We start from the raw sequence: 27,665 nt of genomic DNA on the forward strand, positions 1-27,665 counted from the left end.
AAAGAGACACAGAGGAGAGAGAATAAGAGGCACAGCAGACCAGGTTGCTGAGGAGGCACAAGAGATTGAGTGCCTCTCTCATGATACAGAATGTCCCAGGATTGGTTCCTGGTGCCACCTAAAGAAAAGACAAGCAGACACAAAAGAACACACAGCGAATGGACACAGACAAGCAGACAGTGAGCAAAAATAAAAAACAAAAAAACACAGGGGGAAGAAATAAATCTTTTTTAAAAAATAGTATATTTTTTAAAGTGCTATCATCAATTGTAACAAATTTTCCACACCAGTGCAAGGTGTTAGTGGTGGAGTGGGATATGAGAATCCTGTATTTTATGCATAATTATTCTATAGACCTATAAGTTCTCTAATAAAAAAAAATTATTGGAAAAAAACAGCCATGCAAAAGCGTTTCAGAATAAGTATATACAAATGGTTTTGCTCTTCACATCAATTTTTAAAGTATTTAAAGTATTTTAAAGTATTTCCTATAAAAATATAACTGGTCCACTGATTTTGTTGAGTAAAAGACCACTTATTTGACACCTCCCTGCCTCTTCAATGTCTTCTGTAAAGGAGATGGAATAACCAGATTAGCCCACGATTAGTCAGGGAAGAAGTGCTGACTAAGAGGAGCCTCAAAAAAAATATGCAAAGTATTTTTCTGTATTTATGAGTTTTGGGGGTTAATATTTGGACAGGGCAATGAGGATTATAATGGATACCACCCCCTCTCCTCTTTCGAGGGAAAAAGGGCTGTGGCAAATTAAGCAACTACCCCTGAAGGGCTCCTGAGGAGACGAGGCAGGGAGGTGCCATATTTTTCAGTTTTTATAACTATTGCTTAAGTTCTTTATTATTTTTTTAATAATGTATTCATGTGAATGTAGGTCACATACAAGGGTAAAAATTCTTAAATTTGTTGTGACCATTTAGCAGAAGGTCAAACCCATTTTCAACATCTGTACAAGCCAAACCTGCCTGCCCCCCTTACCTCTGCCTCTCTTTTTGCTTTTTTACACTCCTCAGGTAAAACCCAAAACCGGAACAATTCACCCATCAGCTTTCTCCACTCCTGCAATCAGGTTACTGGAGAAAACTATACAACAAAGTTGATCTTTAACTTAAATTACAAATTTAAAATTACAAATTTAACATTATAAATTAATGCTTACTAACCTCAAATCAGCATCCACATGGACAGTAATTCTGTTCTGTGTTATTTTGGGGGGAAAGGGGTTCAAATTTTCTTTCCACTATCCACAAAGACTATTTCAAATTCTCTTGAACTTCTGACTCTCCTATACCTCCCCTGATTCTCACTAGATTATTCTGTCTCCTTTCAATAAAAATATAGAAGTTGGGATTGGATGTGACTCAAGCGGTTGAGCTCCTACCTCCCACACGGGAGGTCCTGGGTTCAGTTCCTGGTGCCTCCTGAAAAAAAACCCAGAAATGAACAACAAACAAAACATATGGGGAACTGGATTTGGCTCAATATCCACCTACCACATGGGGGTCCAAGGTTCAAACCCAGGGCCTCCTGACCCATGTGATGAGCTGGCCCACGCACAGAGCTGATGCACGCAAGGAGTGCCATGCCATGCAGGGGAGCCCCCCCGCATAGGGGAGCCCCACATGCAGGGAGTGTGCCCCGTAAGGAGAGCTGTCCCACGCAAAAAAGGGCAGCCTGCCCAGGAGTGGCGCCGCACACACGGAGAGCTGACGCAGCAAGATGACACAACAAAAAGAGACACAAATTCCAGGTGCCGCTTATAAGAATACAAGCAGACACAGAGGGACGCACAGCAAATGGACACAGAGAGCAAACAACTTGGGGGGGGAGGGCAGGGAAGGGGAGAGAAATAAATAAAAAATAAATCTTTAAAAATATATATATATGAAAAAACCAACTCAAGGAAGCTGATACAGCTCAGTGATTGAGTGGCAGCTTCCCACATACAAGGTCCTGGGTTTGGTTCCCAGTACCTTAAAAAAATAGATAGATAGATAGATAGATAGATAGATAGATAGATAGATAGATAGATAGATAGATAGATAGATAGATAGATATGTCACAAGATGCTTCTAATGCCAAACTTACACATCCCCATGTTCCAGTACCCATCCTCTCATTGTTATCTCCAGTTACAGCGAAGTGCCTGTCCCTCATTATTTCTAAGGTAATACTCCTACATATGCTCTTTTTTTTTTAAAGATCTATTTTTATTTATTTCTCCCCTCCCCCCCCCCCATTCCCCCTGGTGTCTGCTCTCTGTGTCCATTCACTCTGTGTTCTTGTGTGCCTGCTTGTATTCTCATTAGGCAGCTCCAAGAACCAATCCTGGGACCTTCCAGAGTGGGAGAGAGGCAATCATTCTCTTGTACCATCTCAGCTCCCCGTTCTGCTACGTCTTCTTATTTTCTCTCTTCTGTGCCTCTTGTTGTGTCATCTTGCTGCACCAGCTCTCCACATCAGCCAGCACTCCTGTAAGGGGCAACTTTCCTGCGTGGGGTGGAATTCCCATGCAGGACAGCACTCCTGCGTGGGGCCACATTCCCACATGGTCTGGCACTCCGCATGGGTCCAGCTTGCCCTCACCAGAAGGCCTGGGCATCAAACCCTAGACCTCCTATATGGTAGATGGGAGCCCAATTGGTTGAGCCACATCCATTTTCCTACCTATGCTCTTGATCCAATCCCCCTCTGCCTTTTTAAGAAACTTATTGCTTTTTACTGCTATCTTCTATTGCTTACTTAGTACCTGATCTTCACCATCAACATCTTTAAAAAAAAAATCTTCCCTTGAACTGATATCCCCACCAATTATTGCTCTCTCTCCTTACTTTCACAGTGAGTTATCTCCAAGAGCTGTCTACACTTAACTTGCTCAGTCTACTGCAGTGATTCTCAAGTGGGGGTTATTTTGACCCCCAGGGGACATTTAGCAATGTCTTGAGGCATTTTTGGTTGTCAATAATGGGTAGGGGAGTTGCTCCTGGCATCTAACGCATAGCAGCCAGGAGCAGCCAGGAATGCTGCTAACATGCTGTAAATGCACAGGCCAGCCCCCCACAATGAAGACATTGTCCAATGTCAATGGTGCCAAGGTTGATAAAACCCCGGTAACTCCAATCAGGTTGTTACTCCTATCACTTCATTAAATAGCTCCAGCTTAAGTCATCAATCACGTCAATTGTTCTATCCTACTGACATTTTTCATTTTCCATGATTTCAAAACAACAGAAAACAGCAAAAGACCAATCTCTCCTTCTTAAACTATTCTCCTTTCTCTTGATTACCATGATCCCATGTTGTCTTGGTTTTCTTTTAACATTTTGACTTCCACTTCTTAGTCACTTATGGACTCACAATATAAACTCAATTTATAAATATTGCAATCTGTCCTCTCACTTTATACACTCCTTAGGCAAACTCATTATAATCCATAGTTTCAGGTACATCTGTAACGGTTATCTGTTGTCTTTGTTTTTCTAGCATCTTCTCTTTTTTATTGACAGAACCTCTCTTTTCCTTTTGGGAACAGCCCCAACCCCAACTGACAGGTATTAAAGGAGTGAGGATGTGATCCCAGATAGCCCAATTATTTAGAAATAAGGCAAAGGAAGAGGCAGTGCCCTGGGATTACAGGCTGTAAAACTGCAGTTGCTAGGGGCCATCTTTTTTGCCCCATGAAAAAAGTCTGTGTGAGAATGAAGCTAATAGAAAAGGTGATCCAGGAGTATGGAGAGAAGAGAGCTCTGATGACATAGTTTGATCACCTGGATCAGGGCTCCTGGACTTTTCAGTTAAATGAGCCCATGTATTTTCTTTATGCTTAAAGTAGTTTGAATTGGCTTCTATGGCTTCTCACCATGTGATGATGTTCACATTTATAACTTCAATCCAAAACTCCTCTATGAATTCCAGAAGATTGTACCCCACTACCTTTTCCTCTTAAATATTACAGAAGTACCTCAACTTCAACTTGTCCAAAACTGTTAATATGATCTTCAAACCTGGTTTTCTCCCTTGGTGAATGATAACACCCTCTACCTAACTGTGTAAAATTCAGAATGACCCGGCTCTATATTTACTCCCCACTTTATTCCATTACAAAGGACTGTGACTTTTACCTCCTAAATACAGTATGTATCTCAAATTTGCACCTTCTCTTCACCTCTACTCTGTCTCCTTCAAATCTGTTCTCTCTACCACGGCCACAGCAATCTTTTTTTAAACATATGAAATTGCCAGTCAGTCCCTTGCTTAAAATCTTTTGGTGGCTTTTTACGGTAAGGGCCTTACAGTAAGGACCCAAATTCCTTTATAAGGTTTTTGGAGATCTGACCCCTGCTTACTTCGTCTCATCCTGAACTATTCCTTTTGTTCTCTGTCCTTCAATACACTGAGCTTTCTTTTCTCCTTTAGATCCTCAAATGTGCCCTGTACTAATAGCGACCTCATAGCCTCTGCAATGTGTTCCCTCTGCAAATGTGTTCCCTCTGCTTGGAATAGTAGTTCTGTCTTCTCAGTTAACTCCTATTGCATAATTTAGATTTCAGGTCACATTTTACTCTTTTAGGAAGATTTCCCTAATCGTCATTCACTACCACCTTGCTAAAGTTAAGTTCTCCTGTTGTAAACTCTTAACATTTTGTAGCTTTTTTATTAATTGTGATTTGTTATTATATGTTTGTTTTTTGTAACTGACTTATTAAGTCGATTTCTTTCATTAAACTCTATTAGATCAGGGTATCTGTCTTTTTTGTTCACCATTATATCCTCAACACCTTGCACTATTCCTGGCACATAATAAGCACTCAATAAATATTAAAGGATTGAAAGTTAAACTTCTATTCCTATATTGATTCTACACTTAAAGCTAATTCAAAGTTACAAATAGGATAATCTAATAATGGCTTTCATTGATGGTCACATTTAAGTGTAGCGATCCAATTTCAAAATAGAAAAGCCCCATATAAATGGCCAATCACATTTATTGAATTCCTGCAGTGCCTATTCTGGTGATACTAGTGATACTAAAATCGGGTAATGTAACTCAATTGATAATTTTTAAAATTTCCAAATATCCAGCTTTGTGGCACTATACAGGCAATAGAGTCATAACAGTTTGCACAATACTAGCTATTTCAGCAGCTTGTAAGCTGAAAGAAAGAGTATTATATGTTATGGGATAAAAGGCTGAAGAAGGCAATTGAAACAGATAAGCACAGGTAATGAAATGAATTTACTGTAACACATGGCCTCCTTATTAAGCACCTGGAAAAGTGTTCTTTTTGTATTAGAATGAAGAAGAATATTTGAGAGTGTTAAAAGTACTTTTTTTTTTTTTGAGGTACCAGGGTTGGGGATTGAACCTGGGAGCTTCTATGTGGGAAGCCAGTGCTCAACCACTGAGCCATATTGGCTAACCTGAGTTAGTTTTTCCGTTTGTTTGCTTATTGTTTGTTTTTTTTGTTTGTTTTTAGGAGGCACTGGGAACCGAACCCAGGATCTCTCATGTGGGAAGCAGGTACTCAATCACTTGAACAACATCCGCTCCCAAAAGTACATTTTAAAATACTGAATTTTTAAACAAGGCAAATAATATAGCTCTTGTGTGAGATAAAATTTTTATAATAAATACATTAGAAATATGGGAGCTGTAAAATAATCCTAGCTACAAGGAAAAGAAATATCTTTTAAAGTAAGAACAAAGAAGTCTAATTTTTTTTGGTTATAAATGCTAGATTTTTTCCCATTGTGAGGAGAAATGTTGAGAGACTGCTCATTAAAGTATATTAAATTATATTTTGCCATTTTAAAAAATGGAGTCTGTCAATAAAAAAGAAGGAAAATAATATTTTCCTTCAGGTTTGGAATGTAACTCATAGAACTTTATGGGGGAAAATGACCTTTTTCATTGAGAGTTAATATATAAGTATGAATCACAAAAATAAACGCTAAATAAATAAATATTAAAGGAAAGAATGATGAAAATTTTAATTTAATCCTACCTTAACCATAGTGGAAACTGGATGCACTCTCCTCAGATTTTTCATAATTGATCCTACCAAATCTGTCACTGATAGTCCAACAGCCCAGGAAGTATACCCCTTCAGCTTGATAATCTCATAGGCACTATAGTTGTAGAAAATAAGAAAATCAAATTCATGAGATGTCAATTCAGAGAAAACATAACACTCTTCAAGCATCCATTTTGAAGCAATCTACCTGTCAATGTCACTGTATTAGTCAGGCAAAGGGGTGCTGATGCAAAATACCAGAACTTAGTTGGTTTTTATAAAGGGTATTTATTTGGGGTAGAAGCTTACAGTTACCAAGCCATAAAGCATAAGTTACTTTCCTCAACAAAGTCTTTTGCCACAAGTTGGAGCAAGATGGCTGCCGACATCTGCCAGGGTTCAGATTCCTGAGTTCCTCTCTTCCTTCCCAGGGCTTGCTTCTCTCTGGGCTCAGGTTCCTCTCTTCCTGGGGCCTGCTTCTCTTTCCTCACAACCAAGCTCCTTTGTGTGCTTCCATCCTGGGGCTCCAGCTCAAGATTCCAACTTCCCTTCTCTATGCTGTGGGTTCTCTGTGTGTCCCCATCCACCAAGGGGTGGGGATTCAATGTCCTACTGATGTGGCCCAATAAAAGTCTTAATCATTATTTAATCAAGTAAAAATAAAACCTCTGAAACCAATATATTCTTTTTTTTTTTTAAGATTTTATTTTTATTTATTTCTCTCCCCTCCCCCCCTCCCCCTGCCCTAGTTGTGTGTTCTCTGTGTCCATTTGCTTTGTGTTCTTCTTTTTTGTCCGCTTCTGTTGTCAGCGGCACGGGAATCTGTGTTTCTTATTTTGTTTTTGTTGTTGCGTCATCTTGCTGCATCAGCTCTCCATGTGTTCAGTGCCATTCCTAGGCAGGCTGCACTTTCTTTTTGTGCTGGGTGGCTGTCCTTACAGGGCACACTCCTTGTGTGTGGGGTTCCCCTATGTGGGGGGCACCCCTGCATGGCACGGCACTCCTTGCACCCAACAGCACTGCATGTGGGCCAGCTCACACAGGTCAAGGAAGACTGGGGTTTGAACTGTGGACCTCCCATGTGGTAGACGGATGCCCTGTCCACTGGGCCAAGTCCACTTCCCCCCAATATATTCTAATATGCCCAGAGGGACAGATCAGGTTACAAACATAATCCAATATCTATTTTTGGAATTCATAAAACATACTAAACTGCTACACTCCACCCTCTGAATTCCAAAAAGACATTACAATATTTAAAAAAAAAACAAAAAAACTTAAATCAGTAGCAATGCTAAGTATAGAATCACATCACAATCAATTTAAAGAAATACAGTTTGTCCTGGGTCAAAGTCCTGTCTGCTGTAGACTTCTGAAATGTACAAAACCATTTATCTGCTTCCAATACACAAATGGACAAAGGACAGACATTTTCATTACCATAAGGAGAATTTGGAAGGGAAACATGAGTTCTGGGTCCTCTATGGTTCAGTAAACCTGCAGGATATGCTTCATTTGAATTCAAAGAATGACCACAGTCATTCTTAAGATGATGGTTTCTTCTCCTTGGGGACACATGGGGATCCACCCTGTTCCACAGGCTTACCCAGTGGCCATTTTCTTGGTTCCATCCTCATCAAGCATCTGGGCATTGGCCAAGCTCCAGACCTCACCTTCAAAGAAATTAGGGTGATTGCCACATCTTATCTAATCTTTGGGTTAGAAACTTAACACCCCTAGTAGAGTGAAGTGAAGGCAACACCCTCTCTAACCTTTGGCATACAGGTTCAACCCCCTCAGAGCAACAAGTTGAGTACCTGGCCTTCCCTAATACATGGGGAACAGGCGCACCCCTCTCAGACCTTAACCATCCTAATCACGGAGGAATGTGCTCCACCCTCTCTGTACCCTGGGGCAGCAAAACTCTCCCCAAACATCGGGTGGGAACATCCATCCTCTTCAACTGCTGGTGCAAACTCACCCTCTCTGTACACATGGGTGAGGTTCCTCTCTTGGCCCAAGGTGATGTCTTAATTCCAGATCTCACCTTCCATGGTTTTCCTCTCAAAGCAGTTTCCCTTTCTATCTCTCCTTTTCATGTCCCTTTTAGTCCAACTTGACAGTGATTTTGTCCATACAGCTATCTCAAAAACCTTGTTGGTTTAGCATGCAAGAAGCAGGGGTCCAAGCCATCAGACAGTAAGACTTTCCACAAGTCTTTCCTAGATAACTGCATCTTCAATCCTGATTTGTAAGTTCCAAGTTTAGTTAAGTCTTCAAATGGGGCACTATCTTCTGGGAGCTTGATTTTCAGAGGCTTGGAATTTCCAGAATCAGTTTCTGTTTCCTTTGTACCCAACAGTTCAGTCCACAAAGTATTCCTCTCATCTAGTGTTTTGCTATAAGTTGCAAGGAGAAACCAAACTGCATTCTCCAGGCTTACTTTGGAAAGTTCGTCAGCTAAATGCCCAGGCTCACCATTTTCAAATTCTGCTTTCCATAAAACACCAGGAGTTAATCTTGCTAAGTTTTCTGCAACTTTAAAACATGGATAGCCTTTCCTCCAGTTTCCAATATTGGTTTCATCATTTACTTCTAAGGCATCACAAAAAGTCTCTTTAGTATCCATATTGCTAACAGTCTCTTCAAAGCAATCTAGGCCTTTTCCATTAAGGATTTCACAATTCCTCTAAAAAATATTCCTTACCTATTTCAGCATTTCGGTAATCACAAAAGGACTTACCCACTCCGCAGTACCAAATTCTGTTATTAGTCAGGCAAAGCACTGCTGATGCAAAATACCAGAAATTGCTTGGTTTTTATAAAGGGTATTTATTTGGGGTAGAAGCTCATAGTTACCAGGCCATAAAGCATAAGTTACTTTCCTCAACAGTGTCTTTTGCCACAAGTTGGAGCAAGATGGCTGCCGACATCTGCCCGGGTTCAGGCTTCCTGGGTTCCTCTCTTCCTTCCCAGGGCTTGCTTCTCTCTGGGTTCAGGTTCCTCTCTTCCTGGGGCCTGCTTCTCTTTCCTCACAACCAAGCTCCTTTGTGTGCTTCCATCCTGGGGCTCCAGCTCAAGACTCCAACTTCCCTTCTCTATGGTGTGGGTTCTCTGTGTGTCCCCATCCACCAAGGGGTGGGGATTCAATGTCCTACTGACATGGCCCAATAAAAGCCTTAATCATTATTTAATAAAGTAAAAGTAAAAACTCTGAATCCAAATATATTCTAATATGTCTGAGCAACAGACTAGTTTACAAACATAATCCATAATCTATTTTTGGAATTCATAAAACATATCAAATATCAAATTGCTACAGTCACTCTAGTAAAATTTTCTGAGATTTCATCTAGAAATTGTTTATGAATAGGCAATACAAGTTTCCATACTATTTACATACTTTATCATTCACTTTGAGTAAGAACTAATTCACACTTCTTTATCATGAAGGAAGAATAATAGAACATATGTGCCACTTAAGATGAATCTAGTTGTTAATATTTTTGTTTGTTGCTTAAATACCCAAACATAGAATCTGATCATCCTGATAATTACCAGAAGACTTATGTCACTACATAATGACATATATATGTGATTTTATGTCTTAGAGTAAGACACTACAAGTTTCCATCCTCCAAAAGAATTATTGAACAATAAAGAAAAACAAGCTAAACAATCTTTCTCAGAGCTACAGAAAACAGTTAAGGAGTTGGAATAACTGGGAAAGCACTGAATCAAGAAAAAGGCAACTTTAAAATGGTGGGAGGGAAGTGGATGCAACTCAGGCAATTGGGCTCCTGTCTACCATATAGGAGGTCCAGAATTTGATGCCCAGGGCCTCCTGGTGAAGGCAAGCTGGCCTGCATAGTGTGCTAGACCACGTGACATGCTGGCCCACACAGGAGTGCTGGCCTAAGCAAAGAGCTAGCCCATGTGGAGTGTTGGCCCATGCAGAGAGCTAGCACAGCAAGATGACACAATAAAAGATACAGAGGAGAGACAATAGGAGACACAGCAGACCAAGGAGCTGAGGTGGCACAAAAAATTGAGTGCCTCTCTCCCACTCCAGAAGGTCCCAGGATCAGTTCCTAGTGCCACCTAAAGAGAAGACAAGCAGACACAGAAGAACACACAGTAAATGGACACAGAGAGCAGACAACAGTGGGTGGGGGGAGAAATAAATAAGTCTTCCTTGAAAAACGGTAGGAAAATCTTGTGGTGCCTATGCTTGTCCTTCTCCCCCCTTCCCTCAGAGCCAGTCCATATACCCAGATCCCTTATCCTAGTTCAGGAAGGAGCGAAGGAACCTATATAACATATTGGGGTGAATATGTCAGTGCCATTGCATCTGTTTTCATCTTGAATGTCTGAACCAGGTTGCTCATCTTTATCTGGCCAGTCATAGCACTTGCTTAGATGTAGAAGTGGCTTGCAGGGTAGCTAAAATGCTGGAAGAAAACAATCAACCTGAATCTGCCTTAGGTGAAGGATTACTGTCTCTAAGACATAAAATAGAGTACCCAAGATTAGGAGGAAACATTGTGAATTTCCTGTGGGTAGAGGGGCATCTGGAGATTCCATGTAAATGAAAAAATTCATAAGGCCCCATGCACATGCCCAGGAGAAGAGGCATGCTCAAAAAGACTAGAGAGGACCTTTGCTTTTGCCTTGGGCTTTTTAGAACCATTGTAAGATTGGCTAAGCTCTTAAGGAGAATACATGTGGAAAGTCAATTGTTTTCTCTCCATTTTTATTCTCTTTTTTCCCCTTCCTTTGTCATTGTCATCTTCTTCATCATCTTCTCCTTCTTGTGTCAGCTCTTGCATTCAAAGAAATCTCCGTCATAACAATAGCTGGATACAAGCTTAATGAAAAGAAAAATTAGTAAGTAAACTCCAGACCTAAAATAAAATATGGGAGCAGATGTGGCTCAAGCAGATGTGGCTCCCACACGGGAGGCCCCAAGTTCAGTTCCTGGTGCCTCCTTAAGGAACAAAAACAAACACAAGCCAAAAAAAAAGCCAATTCAGGGAGGCGAAGTGACTCAATGGTTGAGCCCCGTCTTCCAACATAAGAGGTCTTGAGCTCCTAGTACCTCAGAAAAATAAAATAAAATAAAATATCCCAGAATGCAACAAAAAAGCAAGGCATAAAAAGAAGTAAGAAATCATGGTCCATTCAAAGAAACAAAATAATGAATAAGAAATCATTAATAACTAAGTCCAGACTTTGGACATACTAGACAAACACTGAAAATAACTCTCTTAAATACACACAAAGAACTAAGGGAAATCAGGAAAACGTTATATAAACAAAATGAGAATTTAAATAAAGATACAGAAATCATAATAAGAACCAAATAGAAATGGTGGAATTAAAGACCATGATAACTAAAATTTTAAATTCTCTTGAGGTGTTCAACACCATAACAGACCTGACTGAATAAAGAATCAGTAAACTTGAAGATAGGAAATTTAGTTATCTAATATAAGGAGTAGAAAGGAAAAAATGAAGAAAAGTGAACAGAGCCTAAAAGACCTATGGAACAGGGAAACAGACTTGGCCCAGTGGTTAGGGCATCCGTCTAACACATGGGAGGTCCGCGGTTCAAACCCCGGGCCTCCTTGACCCGTGTGGAGCCGGCCCATATGCAGTGCTGATGCGCGCAAGGAGTGCCCTGCCATGCAGGGGAGCCCCACGCGCAAGGAGTGCGCCCCGTAAGGAGAGCCTCCCAGTGTGAAAGAAAGTGCAGCCTGCCCTGGAATGGTGCCGCCCACACTTCCCATGCCGCTGACGACAACAGAAGCGGACAAAGAAACCAGACGCAGCAAATAGACACAGAGAACAGACAACCGGGGGAGGGGGGAATTAAATAAATAAATAAATCTTAAAAAAAAAAAGACCTATGGAACAACATTAAGCACACCAATACATGCATTATGGGAGTACAATTAGGGTAAGAAAAAGAAAAGCTAAAAGTATTCAAAAATTATTGGCTGAAAAGTTCCCTAAATAATGAAAGACATGATATACACAGCTAAGAAACTCAACAAACTCCAACAGGATAAACTCAAAGAGACCTACACCAAGACACATAACAATTAAGTCATTGCATGCCAAAGACAAAGAGAGAATCCTAAAAGCCACAGAGAGAAGCAATGTGAGAATACAAGAAAGTCTCAGTAAGTGCTTATTCTTATCAGAAACCACAGAGGCAAGAAGGTAGTGAGTGGGTGATATTTTAAAGTGCTGTAATAAAAAATTACCAACCAAGAATTCCATACTGGGAAAAAAATTATTTCAAAATGAGGGAGAAGTTAAGGAATTCTAATAAATAAAAACTGAGTTTGTCACCAGTAGACTTCCCTACAAGAAACACTAAAATGAGTTTTTAAGGTGGAAAGGAAAGAACACATGACAGTAAATCAAAGCCCACATGAAAAAATACATATCTCTGGTAAAGGTAATGATACGGATAAATATAAATGCCAGTATTATTCTATTTTTGGTTTGTAGATTCTATTTTTACTTGTTATAGGATCTAAAATGCAAATGCATAAAAAGTGATTCATCCATCAATTTTGACACACAGTATCAAGGATGTAATTTGTGACAAGAATAACATAAAGATGGGGGCATGAAGTGTATGGAAACATAGTTTGTGCATACTATAAAAGTTAAGTTGGTGTAGCAGTTTGATATAGTTATGAATTCCAAAAATAGATATTGGATTATGTTTGTAATCTGGTCTATTACTGGGCATGATTGAATTATGATTAGGGCTTTGATTGGGCCATGTCATTAGGGCATTGATAAAAGGCATGGCAAAAGACAGAGGTGGAGCTTTTGATGCAAGGGTTTTGTCTTTTGTTTATTTATTTCTCTCTTCTCCTCTCCGCCGCCCCCATTGTCTGCTCTCTGTGTTCATTTGCTGTGTGTTGTTCTGTGTCCACTTGCATTCTTGTCAGCAGCACCCAGAATCTGTGTTTCTTTTTGTTGCGTCATTTTGCTGCATTAGCTCTCCATGTGTGTGTGGCATGACTCCTGGGCACTCTGCGCTTTTTTCGCATGGGGCAGCTCTCCTTCAGGGAGCACTCCTTGTGCGTGCAGCTCCCCTACGCGGAAGACACCTCTGTGTGGCACAGCAGTCCTTGCGTGCATCAGCACTGCAGGTGGGGCACATCACCACATGGGTCAGGAGGCCCTGGGTTTGAACCCTGGACCTGATGCGAGGGTTTTTGATGTTGGCATTTGAGATTAGAGTTTGATGCTGAAGCCTTAACCTGGAGCCCTGGGAAGTAAGCTCAAAGAGGAAAGAGAAGCCAGCTCCAGGAAGAGAAGAACCCTGAGCCCAGGAAGAATCAAGCCCTGGAAGGAAGGAACCTTGAACTCAGAGAGAAGCAAGATCCTGAAAAGGAGGAACCCAGGAAGCCTGAACCCTTGCAGCCATCGGCAGCCATTTTGCCCCAACACATGAAAATAGACTTTGGTGAAGGAAGTAACTTATGCCTTATGACCTGGTATCTGTAAGCTCCTACCCCAAATAAATACCCTTTATAAAAAGCAACCAACTTCTGATATTTTGCATCAGCACCCCTCTAGCTGACTAATACAGTTGGTATTTAAGCAAACAAGATTGTTATAGATTAAGAATGTTAAAATTTAAGCCCAATGGTAATTGCAAAGAAAGTATCAAAAATACATACACACAATAAAGGAAAATATACACACAATAAGGGATACTAAATGGTCCACAACAAAAGATCAACTAAATACAAAAGTAGGAAGTAATGGCAGAATTGAGGGACAAAAAAGGTAGAAGACATGCAAATATCAAAGAGTAGATATTCACAATATTTCTGGCAAAGAAGGAAGGGCAGAGAGCCCCAAGAATCAGTACTTCCACCATAACAATGATTAAACAGGCAGCAACAGTCTGAAACAACTATTTTGAAACTCATATAACACTGCATCCAGGGAAAAGAGGGAGGAAGAAGCTGATAAACTACAGTAAAGAACAGTAAATGCTTTCTCTGCACTGCAGCTACTGACAACCACCTCCCCCATTCTCATGGCTGGCCACCTTGGGGTTCAGTCCCTGGCTAGCTTGCTGGTGACAGAAAGGGACATAAAACTCCTCTTCCCCAAGAAAAGGGGTGGACACAACCAATCTCTGATATACAGCTCTTGATTAGAGAATTCAGATGAAGGGGGCCCAGCTCTGAGGGCAAACTATTGTTTGAAACCACCTTGGATAAAAGCCGCTGCAGTCATTGTTTCAACACTTCCCAGACAGGGGCAGAGGCAGTATAGATTTAAAGATACAATGCTTCTTCAGGGCTCCTGGGACAAGTAAGCTGAAGAGCTGCATTTGCTGGGCAGGTCAGGAAAGCTCAGCTTTGGAGAGCCATCAGGGAAGGTTTTGGTGCCCTTCTTGATCACCTCACTAGGGTACTTTGGAGCTAATCTGTGCCCCCTTTGTGGGTCCCTGGCCCTGCTTTGGCTGGGAAAGACCAAATTGGGAAAGTTCTCTCCAGTACACCCTCCTCCCAGAATTTGCCCTCTAGGCAAAAGTAGCTTTAGACAACAAAAGAAGTGTAAAAAATATAGAGGGAGACAGTCTGGGACAAAGGCCAGCTGACTTCAAACACCTAAGAAAGGGAGGTCTGTCTCCTGGGAAACAGAGGAAACAATCAAACTGCTGTAAACAGGGGAACTCCAAAATAACTAACAAGGAAAATCCCAGGACAAGACAGTGGTCCAGAAATAGAGAAAACCCTGCAAACTTCATTCCCCTTGGGAAGATCTTCCTGATAGGAGGGATAAAGCACAAGAAAATCTCTGTCTAATCACTAACTGGTCACAAAACCAAGAAACAGACATTCCAGGGAATAAATACTAGTATTAACACTTAAAAATATTAAAATGCACAGCGTGCAATAAGAGCACAAGACAAAGAAATAGAAAATGATAACATATCCAAAGAAAGAGGATTAAAATAGAGAAAACACCAACAATGAAGATGAGAATATGGACATACTGATCAAGCCTTTTAAAAAATGATCTTGGGAAGCGGTCTTTGCCCAGTGGTTAGGGCATCTGTCTACCACATGGGATGTCCATGGTTCAAACCCCGGGCCTCCTTGACCCGTGTGGAGCTGGCCCACACACAGTGCTGATGTGCACAAAGAGTGCCCTGCCACGCAGGGGTGCCCCCTGTGTAGGGGACCCCCACGCGCAAAGAGTGCACCCCATAAGGAGAGCCACCCAGCACGAAAGAAAGTGCAGCCTGCCCAGGAATAGTGCCACACACCTGGAGATGATGCAACAAAAAGAAACACAGATTCCTGTGCCGCTGATAACAACAGAAGCGGACAAAAAGAACACATAGCAAATAGACACAGAGAACAGACAACTGGGGGGGAAAGGGAGAGAAATAAATAAAATTTAAAAAACAAAATAAAAAATGATCTTGACATGATCTACCACATAGGAAGTCCAAGGTTCGATTCCCTGGGCCTCCTAGTGAAGGCAAGCTGGCCTGTGCAGACAGTTGGCCTAATGGAGAGCTGGCCCATATGGAATACTGGCCCATGTGGTGAGCAGGCCTTAGCAGAATCTGGCCTGCAGGAGTGCTGGCCCATGCAGGAGTGCTGGCCCACACAGGAGTACTGGCCTGCATGGTAAGCTGGCCTGAGCGGAGAGCTGGCTCAGTAAGATGACACAACAAAAAAAGAGACACAGAGAAGAGACAATAAGAGATGCAGCAGACTAGGGAGATGAGGTGGCATAAGAGATTGAGTACCTCTCTCCCACTCTGATCAGTTCCCACTGCTTCTTAAAGAAAAGACAAGAAGACACAGAAAGGAAGCAGATATAGTCCAGTGGATAAGGTGTCCACCTACCACATGGGAGGTCCAAGGTTCAAACCCAGGACCTCCTGACCTGTGTGATGAGCTGGCCCATGCGCAGCCCTGATGCGTCCCCCACGTAGGGGACTCCCACACACAAGGAGTGCGCCCCGTAAGGAGAGCTGCCCAGTGTGAAAAAAGTGCAGCCTGCCCAGGAATGGCACTGCACACATGGAGAGCTTGTGCAACAAGATGACACAACAAAAAGAGACACAGATTCCGGGTGCCACTGACAAGAATACAAGCAGACACAGAAAAGTCACGACGAATGGACACAGAGAGCAGACAACTGTGGAGGGGGGAAAGGGAGAAAAATAAATAAAAAATAACAATAATTAAAAATTTATAAAAAGAAGACACAGAAGAACGCACAGCAGATGGATACATCAGACAATGGGGTTGGGGGTGGGGATAAATAAATAACTCTTTTTTTTTAAATTATCTTAAAAATACTCAAGGAGATGAAGGAAAGTGCAGAGAAAGAACTAAAGGATATCAAGAAAACAATGAATGAGCAATATAAGAGTCTAGGTAAAGAGATAGAAATCTAAAAAGAAACCAAACGGAACTCCTGGAATTGAAGACCACAATAACTGAAATTAAAAATGCCCAAGAGGGTTTCAAGAACACATTGGAGTTGTAGAAGAAAGACAAAACACTTGAAATGAGTCAGGCTGAGGAACAGAAAGAAATATTAAAAGCATAAATAGCCTAAGAAAGCTATAGGACACCATCAGTTGTGCCAATATTCACATTGTGGGAGTCCCAGAAGGAGAAGAAAGAGAGAAAGAGGCAGAAGGAATAGTCAAAGAAATAATGACAGAGAACTTTCCAAATGTAGTCAAAGATGTGAATATGTACATGCAAGAAGCTCAGAGAACATGAAACAGGATAAAGACGAAGAAAAATACAACCCATCAGTTATTGATTAGACTAATAAAATGCAAAGGACAATGAGATAGTTCTAAGGTGCAAGAGAAAAGCAGCATATTACATAAAAGGGAGTCCCAATTAGATTGAGTGCCAATTTTTCATCAGAAACCATGGAGGCAACAAGGCAATGAGTTGAAATACTGAAGTGCTGAGAGAAAATAACTGTCAGCCAAGAATGTTATATCTGGTGAGACTCTTTACAAAATGAGGCCTCTCTTCCAGTCCCAGGCACTCCGGGAGCTGCTGGTGCAGGTGTAGACATGGCCAAGTCCAAGAACCACACCACGCACAACCGATCTTGAAAATGGCACAGAAATGGCATCAAGAAGCCCCAATCACAAAGATATGACTCTCTTAAGGGGGTAGACCCCAAGTTCTTGAGGAACATGTGCTTTGCCAAGAAGCACAACAAGAAGGGCCTGAAGAAGATGCAGGCCAACAATGGCAAGGCCATGAGTGCATGTGCAGGGGCTGTCAAGGCCCTCATAAAGCCCAAGGAGGTCAAGCCCAAGATCCCAAAGAGTGACAGCCACAAGCTCAATCAACTGGCCTACATTCCCACCCTAAGCTCAGGAAGCATGTTTGTGCCTGCATGGCCAAGAATCTCAGACTCTCCTGACAAAAGTCCAAGGCCAAGGGTCAAACCAAGGCCCAGGCTGTGGCTCCAGTTCAGGTTACTGCTCCTGGTCAGGCTCCCAAAGGTGCCCAGGCCCCCACGAAGGTGTCTGAGTAGGGCCTTCTGTCTGCCAGGGTGAGAGGATGGAAGGATTGGTGTGACCCCTGAGCTGCCATCTGCATGGGGCTGGGGTCCTCCTGTGCTGTTTGTACAAATAAACTTGAGGCAGGAGCTGTCCAAAAAAATGAGGGCTCAGTGGTTGAGTGCCAGCTTTCCACATATGAGGTCCCAGGTTCAATATCCAGCCCTGGTACTTCAAAAAAAGGGGGGGGGAGGGGGAAATGAGGGAGAGATTAATACATTTTCAGATAAACAAAAGCTGAGGAAGTTCATCACCACTAGACATGCCCTACAAACAATGCTAAAGGGAATTCTTCAGACTGAAAGGAAAGGACACTAAACATGGCTTAAAGCAGCATAAAGAAATAAAGACCTGCAGTAAAGATACCCATTTGTGTAATTATAAATGCCAGTATTATGTCTTGTATTGTTTGGTATTTACTCCACTTCTTACTTCCAATAGGTGCTAAAATGCAAATGGATAAAAAGTAATCATAAATTTATGCTTGTGGGCACACAATGTACAAAAATATAAGTGGTAACAAGTACCAAAAAAATGGATGGGGTGTACAGGAAAAGTATATATGTGTTCTACTGAAGTTAAGTTGATATCAAACCAAATATGATATATTTAGGATGTTAAATTTTAACCCCATGGCAACCACCAGGAAAATAAATGAAAAATATATCCAGATGGAAATGAGAAAGCACTCCATATGAAACAACACAAAAAGCAAATAAATATAAAAGTAGGCATTAACAGAATCATGGTACAAAAAAAGTATAGGATTTGCCAAGACTAAATAGCAAAATGGCAGAAAGAAAGTCCTGTATTATCACAGTAGTGACTTTAAATGTAAATGGATTAAAATTTCCAGTTAAAAGGCAGAGATTGGTAGAAAGGATAAAAAAGCATGAACCAACTATATACTATCTGTAAAGATTCACCTTGAATTAAAGATACAAGTAGGTTCAGTGTGAAAGGATGAAAAATATATACCATGCAAGTAGTAACCAAAAGAGAGCTAGGGTGGCTATACTAATATTGGATAAAATAGACTAAGTCAAAAACAGTTATGAGGGACAAAGATGCTCACTATATACAGATAACAGGGATAATTTTACAGGAGGATGTAACAATTATAAATATATATGCACTTAACAGCAGAGCCCCAAAATATATGAAGCAAATTCTGACAGAATCGAAGAAAGAAATAGACAGTTCTACTTTAATAGTAGGAGACTTTACTACAACACTCTCAGTAAGGGATAGAATAAGTTGGAACATCAGTAAGGAAGTATAGGACTTGAATGATACACTAAACCAACTAGACCTAACATATGTATATAGGATACTACACCCAAATAAAACAGAATACACATTCTTCTCAAATGCACATGGATCATTTTCCATGATAGACTATATGTTAGGTCACAAAATAAACCTTAATAAATTTAAAAAATATTGAAATCATAGAATGTATATTCTCCAACAATGGAATCACGCTACAAATCAATAACTGAGGGAGAAATGGAAAACTAACAAACATGTGGAAATTAATACTCTCAAACAAGCCATAGGTTAAAGAGGAAATCAAAAGCAAAATTAGGAAACATTTTGAGGTGAATTCAAATGAAAATATAACATACCAAAACTTATGGTTTGCAGTGAGGTAGTGCTGAGAGAGAAATGTATAGCTCTTAATGGTCACATTTTAAAAAACAACGTCAAATCAGAGATCTCATCTCAAAACTGGAAGAACTAGAAAAAGAACAAACTAAACTCCAAGTAAGTAGAAGGAAGGAAGTAACAAAGATTAGAACAGAGATAAATAAAATAGAGAAAAAAAACACAATAGGTAGAATCAACAAAATTTGGTTCTTTGAAAAGATCAATAAAATTGACAAACCTTTACCTAGACTGACTGAAGAGAGAGAGAGAGAGGTAGGCAGGGAGGATAGAAATAATGAAAATCAGAAATGGAAGGGGGGCATTACTACTGACCTTGCCAGAATAAAGAGGACTATAAGAGGATATTATGAACAACTGTATGGCCGACAAACTAAATAACCTAGATGAAATGGGCAAATTCTTAGAAACACACAAATTATCTACATTGACTCAAGAAGAAATAGATCTCAACAACCCAATTACTAGGAAAGAGATTGATTTAGTAATCAAAAACTTCCCAACATGGAGCAGGTGTAGCTCAGTGGTTGAGCACCTGCTTCACATGTACAAGGTCCTGGGTTCAATCTCCAGTACATCCTGAAAATCAAAAAACCAAAAAAATCTCCCAACAAAGAAAAGCCCAATACCAAATGGCTTCAGAGGAGAATTCTACCAAATATTCCAAGAAGGATTAACTCCAATTATTCTCAAACTCTTCCAAAAAACTGAAGAGGAAGGAACACACCCTAACTCATTCTATGAGGCAAACATCACCCTAATATTAAAGCCAGATAAATATATCACAGGAAAAGAAAACTACAGACCAACACCTCTTATGATTATAGATGCAAAAATCCTCAACAAAATACTAACAAACTGAATGTAAGAGCATTTTAAAAGAATTATACACCATAATCAAGTGGGATTTATCCCAGGATACAAGTTTGGTTCAACATAAGAAAATCAATTAATGTATTACATCATATAAACAGAATGAAGAAAAAAACATATATGATCATCAAAATCAATGCAAAAAAGGCATTTGACAAAATCCAGTTTCCTTTCTTGATAAAAACAGAACACTACAAATAGAAGGAAACCTCCCCAACATGATAAAGAGCATATATGAAAAGCCCACAGCTAACATCATACTCAATGGTGAAAAGCTGAATATGGAAAAAGAAAAGGATGCCCACTGTCACCACTGTTATTCAACATTGTACTGGAAGTTCTTGCCAGAGCAATTAGAAAAGAAAAAGAAATAAAAGACATCTGAACTGGAAAGGAGAAGTAAAACTTTCCCCATCTGCAGATGCTATGATCCTATGTACAGAAAATCCTGAAAAATCAACACACAAAAAAAGATCTTAGAACTATAAATGAATTCTGCCAAGTGGTGGTGTACGAGATTTTTTTGTGTGTGTGTGTGTCTTTTTTTTTTTTTATTGACTTTGTATGGTGTACGAGATTAACACCCCAAAATCAGTAGTGTTTCTACACACAAGCAAAGAAAAATTGGAAGAAGAAATTGAGAAAAAATTCTATTTACAAAGGCAACTAAAAGAATCAAATATGTAGGAAGAAATCTAACCAAGAATGTAATAGACTTGTATACAGAAAACTACAAAACATTGCTAAAAAAAAATTAAAGAAGACTTAAATAAATGGGAGGATATTCTGTGTTCATGGATTGGAAAACTAAATATCATTAAAGTATCAATACTACCCAAAGCAATTTATAGATTCACTGCAATCCCAATCAAAACTCCAATGGTTTACATTGCAGAAAAGGAAAAACCAATCACCAAATTTATATGGATGCATAAGGAGCCCTAAATAGCTAAATCCATTTTGAAAAGGAAGAATGAATTTGGAGGTCTCACACTTCCTGATCGGAAAACTTAATACATAGCCACAGTAATCAAAACAGCTTGGTACTGAAACAGGACAGACATATACACCAGTGGAATAGAATTAAGAGATCTGAAATCAGCCCTCACATTTGTGAACAACTGATTTTTGACAAGGTGGCAAATACCTCTCAATTGGGACAGAATCACCTCTTCAAAAATTGGTGCTGGGAAAACTGGATCTTCATTTGCAAGAAGAAAGAGGAGGAGGAGGGTCCTTACCTCACATCTATACAAAAATCAACTCAAAATGATCAAAGACCTTAGTATAATAGCTGAAACCAGCCAATTCCTAGAAGAAAATGTGAAAAAGCATCTTCAGGACCTTCAGTTATGCAATGGTTTCTTAGAGTTTACACTCAAAGCACAAGCAAAAAAAGAAGAAAGAAATTGCACCTCATCAAGATTAAAAAGTTTTGCACCTCAAAGGACTTTCTCATGAAAGTAAAATGACAACTTACACCATGGACGTAAATATTTGGAGACCATATATCTGATAAAGGTTTAATATCCAGAATATAAAAATAAATCCTCTATTTTAACAGCAAAAACACAAATAATTTTTAAATTGGATAATTTAAAAATGGGCAAAAACACTTAACCAGACATCTCTCTAAAGCATATATACAAATGGCCAGAAAGCACATGAAAAGATGCTAAACATGCTTACCAAAAGGGAAATGCAAATTAAACCACAAGGAGATACCACTTCACACCCATTAAATGACTGCTATTTAAAAATGGAAAATAACAGTTGTTGGAGAGGATGTGGAGAAATAAGAACACTCATTCATGCTGGTGGGAATGTAAAATAGTGCAGCCTGTGGAATAAAGCTTGCAGTTCCTCAGAAAGCTATGTATAGAACTCCCTATGACCCAGCAATCCCAATACTTAGTACCCAAAAGAATGAGAAACATGGACTCAAACAGATATTTGCACACCAATGTTCATAGCAGCACTATTCACAACTGCCAAAAAAATGGAAGTAATCCAAGTATTCATCAAATAATAAATGGCTAAATAAAATGTGCTTTATACATACAATGAAGTATTTTTCAGCTGTAAAAAGGAATGAAGTCCTGATACAAGCAACAGCATGGATGAACCTTGAAGACATCACATTGAGTGAAATAAGCAAGACACAAAAGAACAAATATTGTATGATCTCACTGATTTGAAACAATTATAATAATAAGTAAACCAATAGATTTAAATCTAGAATATAGGTTACCAGGAGGCAGGGTGGGGGTATGGAATGGGAATTTAAGGCTCAGACTGTACAGGTTTCCTATTTGGAATGATTGAATTGTTGGTAATGGATGCTGGTGATGGTATCATAGCATTATGAATGCAATTATCAGCACTGAAATATATATCCAAATATTATTAAAAGGAGAAATGTTAGATTGTACATATGGTAAAATAATAATTTTTAAATCCATGAATTACACTTCACAGTGAACCCTAAGTTTAAAAAAAGGACTTCAATTAATAGTACAATTATAAAAATGTGTTACTATCAATTGTAACAAATGTTCCACACCAATGCAAGCTGCTGTTGTTAGGGAATCCTTTATTTTGTGCATGAACCCACAACTTCTCTAATAAAGAAAAAATACAGAAACAAAACATCAAAGAGTAAAATGGCAGAAGGAAGTCATACACTAATAATAGTTACTTTAAAAGTGAATAGATTAAACTGTCTAGTTAAAAGGCAGAGATTTACAGAATGGGTAAAAAAAATAACACAACTATATGCTATTTATAAGATTGCTATAAATGCAAAGACACAAGTAAGTTGAAAGGGAAAGGATGGAAAAAATATTCTATGCAATCAGTAACCAAAAAAGGGCTTGGTTGCTCTAATATCAGAAAAAAAGAGGCTTGAAGTTAAAAAAAAAAAATTTACAAGGGCCAAAGAAAGACACTATATATTGATTAAAGGGTCAATTAATGAAGAAGATATAACAATTGTAAACATATATGCACCAACCTATAAAGCCTCAAGATATATGAAGCAAACCTTGACAAATCTGAAGGAAGAAAATGATGGTTCTACATTAATAATAGGAGTCAATATACCACATTCAATAATGGATAAAACATCTAGATAAAAGTTTTTTTAAACAGATACTTAAATTACATAAATGTTACATAAAAAATATAGGGGTTCCCATATGCCCCACTCCCCATACCTCTCACATTTTCCCACATAAACAACATCCTTCATTTATGTGGTACATTCATTGCAATTGATAAATGTGCATCTTGGGGCATTCCCACTGAGCATGGACTACAGTTTACATTGAAATTTACCCTCTCTGCCACACAATTTTGTAGGCTAAGGGAAGATATATAATGGCCTATATCTGTCATTGCAATGCCATTCAGGATGATTCCCAAGTCCCAAAAATGCCCCCATATTACACCCATTTTTCCCTCTCCTTGCCCTCAGAGCCTCCAGTAGCCATTGCCTCCACATTGTTGTAATTTCTTCCATTGCTAGAATCGCAATAAGTCTATACTAGAATACCAGTAAGTCCACTCTAGTCCATAGTTCATTCCCCAATCCTGAGGATTCTGACATGGGATGACCACTCCACCTCTTATTGAGAGGGGGCTTCAATCCCACACAGCCAGTGGATGGGGTTCTCTTGCTTGCCATTGTAGGCTCTCTCATCTCCTTGGTATGGTGGTTGTCCATCCTCACCTCCTTGTTAGTTGTCCTGGGTGAGTCCAACGAACTGGAGAGTAAGTATTGCAACTCTGCTGAGGCTCAGGGCCCAGCTGGCGCATGGACAGCCCAAAGATTTAAGTCTCTTGGATGTACACTTACAAACTCCAGCACTAGCTGTAGGTTCAAATAGAAGGGACAGAGAAGCCATGTGTAGAGAAGCCATAAGTGAGTCCAAGTCTGTCATTCTCAGGAGCACAAACTCCAAGGTAAGGCCCACTGGCAAGGCACCAATCTCCGGAGCTATCTGCTCTGGCCATAGGACCTGGGTGTCTCCAGAGCCCTCAGGAGCCCCACTAATTGGAGTAGTATCTACTTTGGCAGTCTATGAGATCCTGCTGAGATGTGCCTAAGTTTTATCTCTGGGATGACCTCCCAAATCACTTTGAAGTCTCTTAGCCATATAAAATCATTTGTCTTTACCCTTTGCCCCTTTTGTCTGAGGTCTTTTTCCAGTTGCATTGATAGTTGGTAGTTGGTAGCAATCCCTTGGTGCCAGGGAGGCTGATCCTGGGAGACATGTCCCACACTAGGGGGAAGGTAATGCATTTATTCACTATGTTTAGCTTAGAGAGAGACCACATTTGAGCAACAAGGAGGCTCTCAGGAGGTAACTCTTAGGCACCCTATAACACTAGGCTAAGTTTCCATTTCAATTGCAAAGGCTCATAAGCATAATCATCAATATCAAGGGTCCCTTAATGGACCATTCTCCTTTGCTAGTCATTGCCCCTGTTCTTGGGGATTGTTGCTGTTTCATTAGAGAATGTGGCAGAGCTCTCAAGGATGGAAATTCAATATTCTTTCAGTTACTGTGTGAATCTCCACCCACCGTGACAATGCTCCATTTATATACCTTATATTAGATAAGTTTAATAAGGAAATAGAGGATTTGAACAATACTGTAAACCAACTAGATTTTGAAAACATATATAGAACACTTCAACAAAAGCAGAATACACATTCTTCTCAAATACACACAGATCATTCCCTAGGTAGACTATATGACGAGTCACAAAACAGTCTCAATAAATTGAAAAAGATTGAAATCATATTAAGTATCATCTCTAACCACAATGTAATGAAAGTAAAAATCAGTAATATACAGAGAACAGAAACTTCACAAATATGTGAAAATAAGCAATACACGCCTAAAGAGCAAATGAATCACAAGAAATCACAAGGAAAATTAGGAAATAGCTTGAGACAAATGAAAATGAGAAGATAACATCCCAAAACTTGTGAGATATAGCCAGGCATGCTCAGAGGGAAACTTAGAGCTCTAAATGCTTACATTAAAAAAAAAAAGAGGGAAGTGGACTTGGCCCAATGGATAGGGCATCCGTCTACCACATGGGAGGTCTGTGGTTCAAACCCCAGACCTCCTTGACCCATGTGGAGCTGGCCCACGTGCAGTGCTGATGCACACAAGGAGTGCCCTGCCACGCAGGGGTGTCCTCGCGTAGGGGCGCCCCACGCGCAAGGTGTGTGCCCCATAAGGAGAGCCGCCCAGCGTGAAAGAAAGTGCAGCCTGCCCAGGAATGGCACCACACACACAGAGCTGACACAACAAGATGACACAACAAAAAGAAACAGATTCCCATACCGCTGACAACAACAGAAGCGGACAAAGAACATGCAGCAAATGGACACAGAGAACAGACAACTGGGGGTGGGGTGGGGAGAGAAATAAATAAAAATAAATCTTAAAAAAAAAAAAAAGATACATCTCAACTAAGTAACCCAACCTCACACCAGAAAGAACTAGAAAAAGAAGAAACAACCAAGGCCAAAGTAAACAGAAGGAAAGATATAATTAAGATTATGGTAGAAATAAATGAAATAGGGAATAGAAAAACAACACAGAGAACCAAAAACCCAAAAGTTGGTCTTTAGAAAGTTCAATAAATTGACAAACCTTTAGTTAGATTGAAGCAAATAACTAAAATCAGATATAAAGGGAGAAATTACTACCAACCTTACATTTTTAAAAAAGGATTATAAGAGGATACCATAAACAATTGTATGCCAAGAATTTTGATAATGTAGATGAAATGGACAAATTCCTAGAAACACATAAACTACATAAACTGACTCAAGAAGAAATAGAAGATCTCAACAGACCAATAAAAGGTAAAGAGATTGAATCACTCACCAAAAATCTCACAATAAAGAATAGGCAGGACCAGAGGGCTTCATTAATGAAATTTTCCAAATATTCCAAGAAGAATTAACACCAGCCATGTTCAAACTTTTTCAAAATATGAAGAGGAGAGAAGAATTCCTGATTTATATTCTACAAGGTCAGCATCAGCCTATTTTCAAAGCCAGATAAAGATACCACAAGAAAATTACAGACCAATACACCTCCTGAACATAGAAATAAAAATCCTCAGCAAATAGCAGCAAACCAAATCCAATAGCACATTAGAAGTGTTATATACACCATGACCAAGTGTGACTTATCCCAGGAATGTAATGATGGTTCAACGTTTTTTTTTTAAATCATTAAGTGAGCCCAACCTGAGCCTTTGCCATGGAGCCCTGAAAGAGGCACGAACGACTGGGTACCCCCATTACACAGCCACCTGCAAGCTTAAGGTGTCATACTCCAAAGGAGGAGGGGCAGAGAAAGGGAGGCAGCAGCAGCTGCTCTGGACCCTGAGGCAACGGGAGTTGCCGGTGGAGCCAAGTAAGCAGTAGACCAGAGTGCAGTCGTTACCACCGGCCTCAAAAAGTGTGTTTTTGTCCATTTCTACCAGTGCATCCTCTACACATCTCTACCCACTTGTACCAAATTCAGCACCAAGCAGAGGAAAACAAAGTATTGCTGACAGTTTCTTTGTTAGCAGTGTACCTCCCCCAGGACCAGTGTGAAGTCAAGACTGGTTGTTGCTTCAGTGAAGAGATCCTGAAATTCAACTACTTACCCAAAGTCTGGTACATTAATATTATACCAGAGGCTACAGCTTCCAATTTGAAAGCATTTATATTACATTGCCCTATTCATCTTTCACAAACATCATTGATAATGTGTCGGGCTAGGAACATTTTCTATAAGAATTCCTTTTTTGACTTCCCAAACAGGAGCAATTAAAAACTAGCATTTCCAGTAAGTATGTAATTTGTATGCAACCAACTAATAGATGCTTTTCTACACTGGAGTGTGCAGATATTGCTCTTTCCATCTTGGAGAAAAATAATTACATACAAAAGACTTTACTTCAACCTTCTTCAAGCGTTATGCTCCTTCCAGCTTCAGCATGGTACTCAAATTCACCTCAGCATGCAGCACCTTCTGAAAAATGGATTATATGCTAAGTCCATGCCAAAGAACAAATGCAAACTCAGGAAAATGGAACTGTTAATGAACAGTATTAAAATTTAATATAATTGTCTTTATGGTGCTAGTTTACCTGGCTTCAGTTGACAGTACCAAGTTAGGTATGGGTAGAGTTTGACTATGGTTTTTTACTGAAAGGGAGAAGAATGAGAATTGCATATTAATCTTGCCCAGATTAAGGAAGTAAACCAAGTATCAATAAATATAAAAACAAAAATTCACCACTCCATGGAAAGCAGAATTTCATACTGTATTTTTTTAATATGCTTCTAATACATTCTTCAAACTTATAATTTAAAATGTGATTAACTGTTGCACTAGGTCGGAAGGTATTGTTAATAAAATGGAAGGAAATTGCTGTGCCTGATTGGAACAGTACTATGTCCATTAAT

At 39.7% G+C, this 27,665-nt stretch overlaps 1 protein-coding gene and 2 pseudogenes across 2 annotated transcripts in view; 2 read left to right on the forward strand and 1 right to left on the reverse strand.

The window, feature by feature from the left end:
* LOC101433367 (L-lactate dehydrogenase C chain) overlaps positions 1–27,665 on the reverse strand; it is a 57,731-nt gene that overhangs the window by 1,525 nt on the left and 28,541 nt on the right. For both annotated transcript variants that reach the window (XM_058305658.1, XM_023586297.2), the window contains exon 7: positions 6,022–6,145. In XM_058305658.1, the coding sequence (XP_058161641.1) occupies positions 6,022–6,145 (124 nt within the window). The remainder of the gene's footprint in view (positions 1–6,021; positions 6,146–27,665) is intronic.
* LOC101432928 (large ribosomal subunit protein eL29 pseudogene) lies at positions 17,138–17,738 on the forward strand (annotated as a pseudogene).
* Positions 25,985–27,318, forward strand: LOC139439749 (tRNA-uridine aminocarboxypropyltransferase 2-like; annotated as a pseudogene).

Source organism: Dasypus novemcinctus, chromosome 10, assembly GCF_030445035.2.
Source record: "Dasypus novemcinctus isolate mDasNov1 chromosome 10, mDasNov1.1.hap2, whole genome shotgun sequence".
Lineage (NCBI taxonomy): Eukaryota > Metazoa > Chordata > Mammalia > Cingulata > Dasypodidae > Dasypus > Dasypus novemcinctus.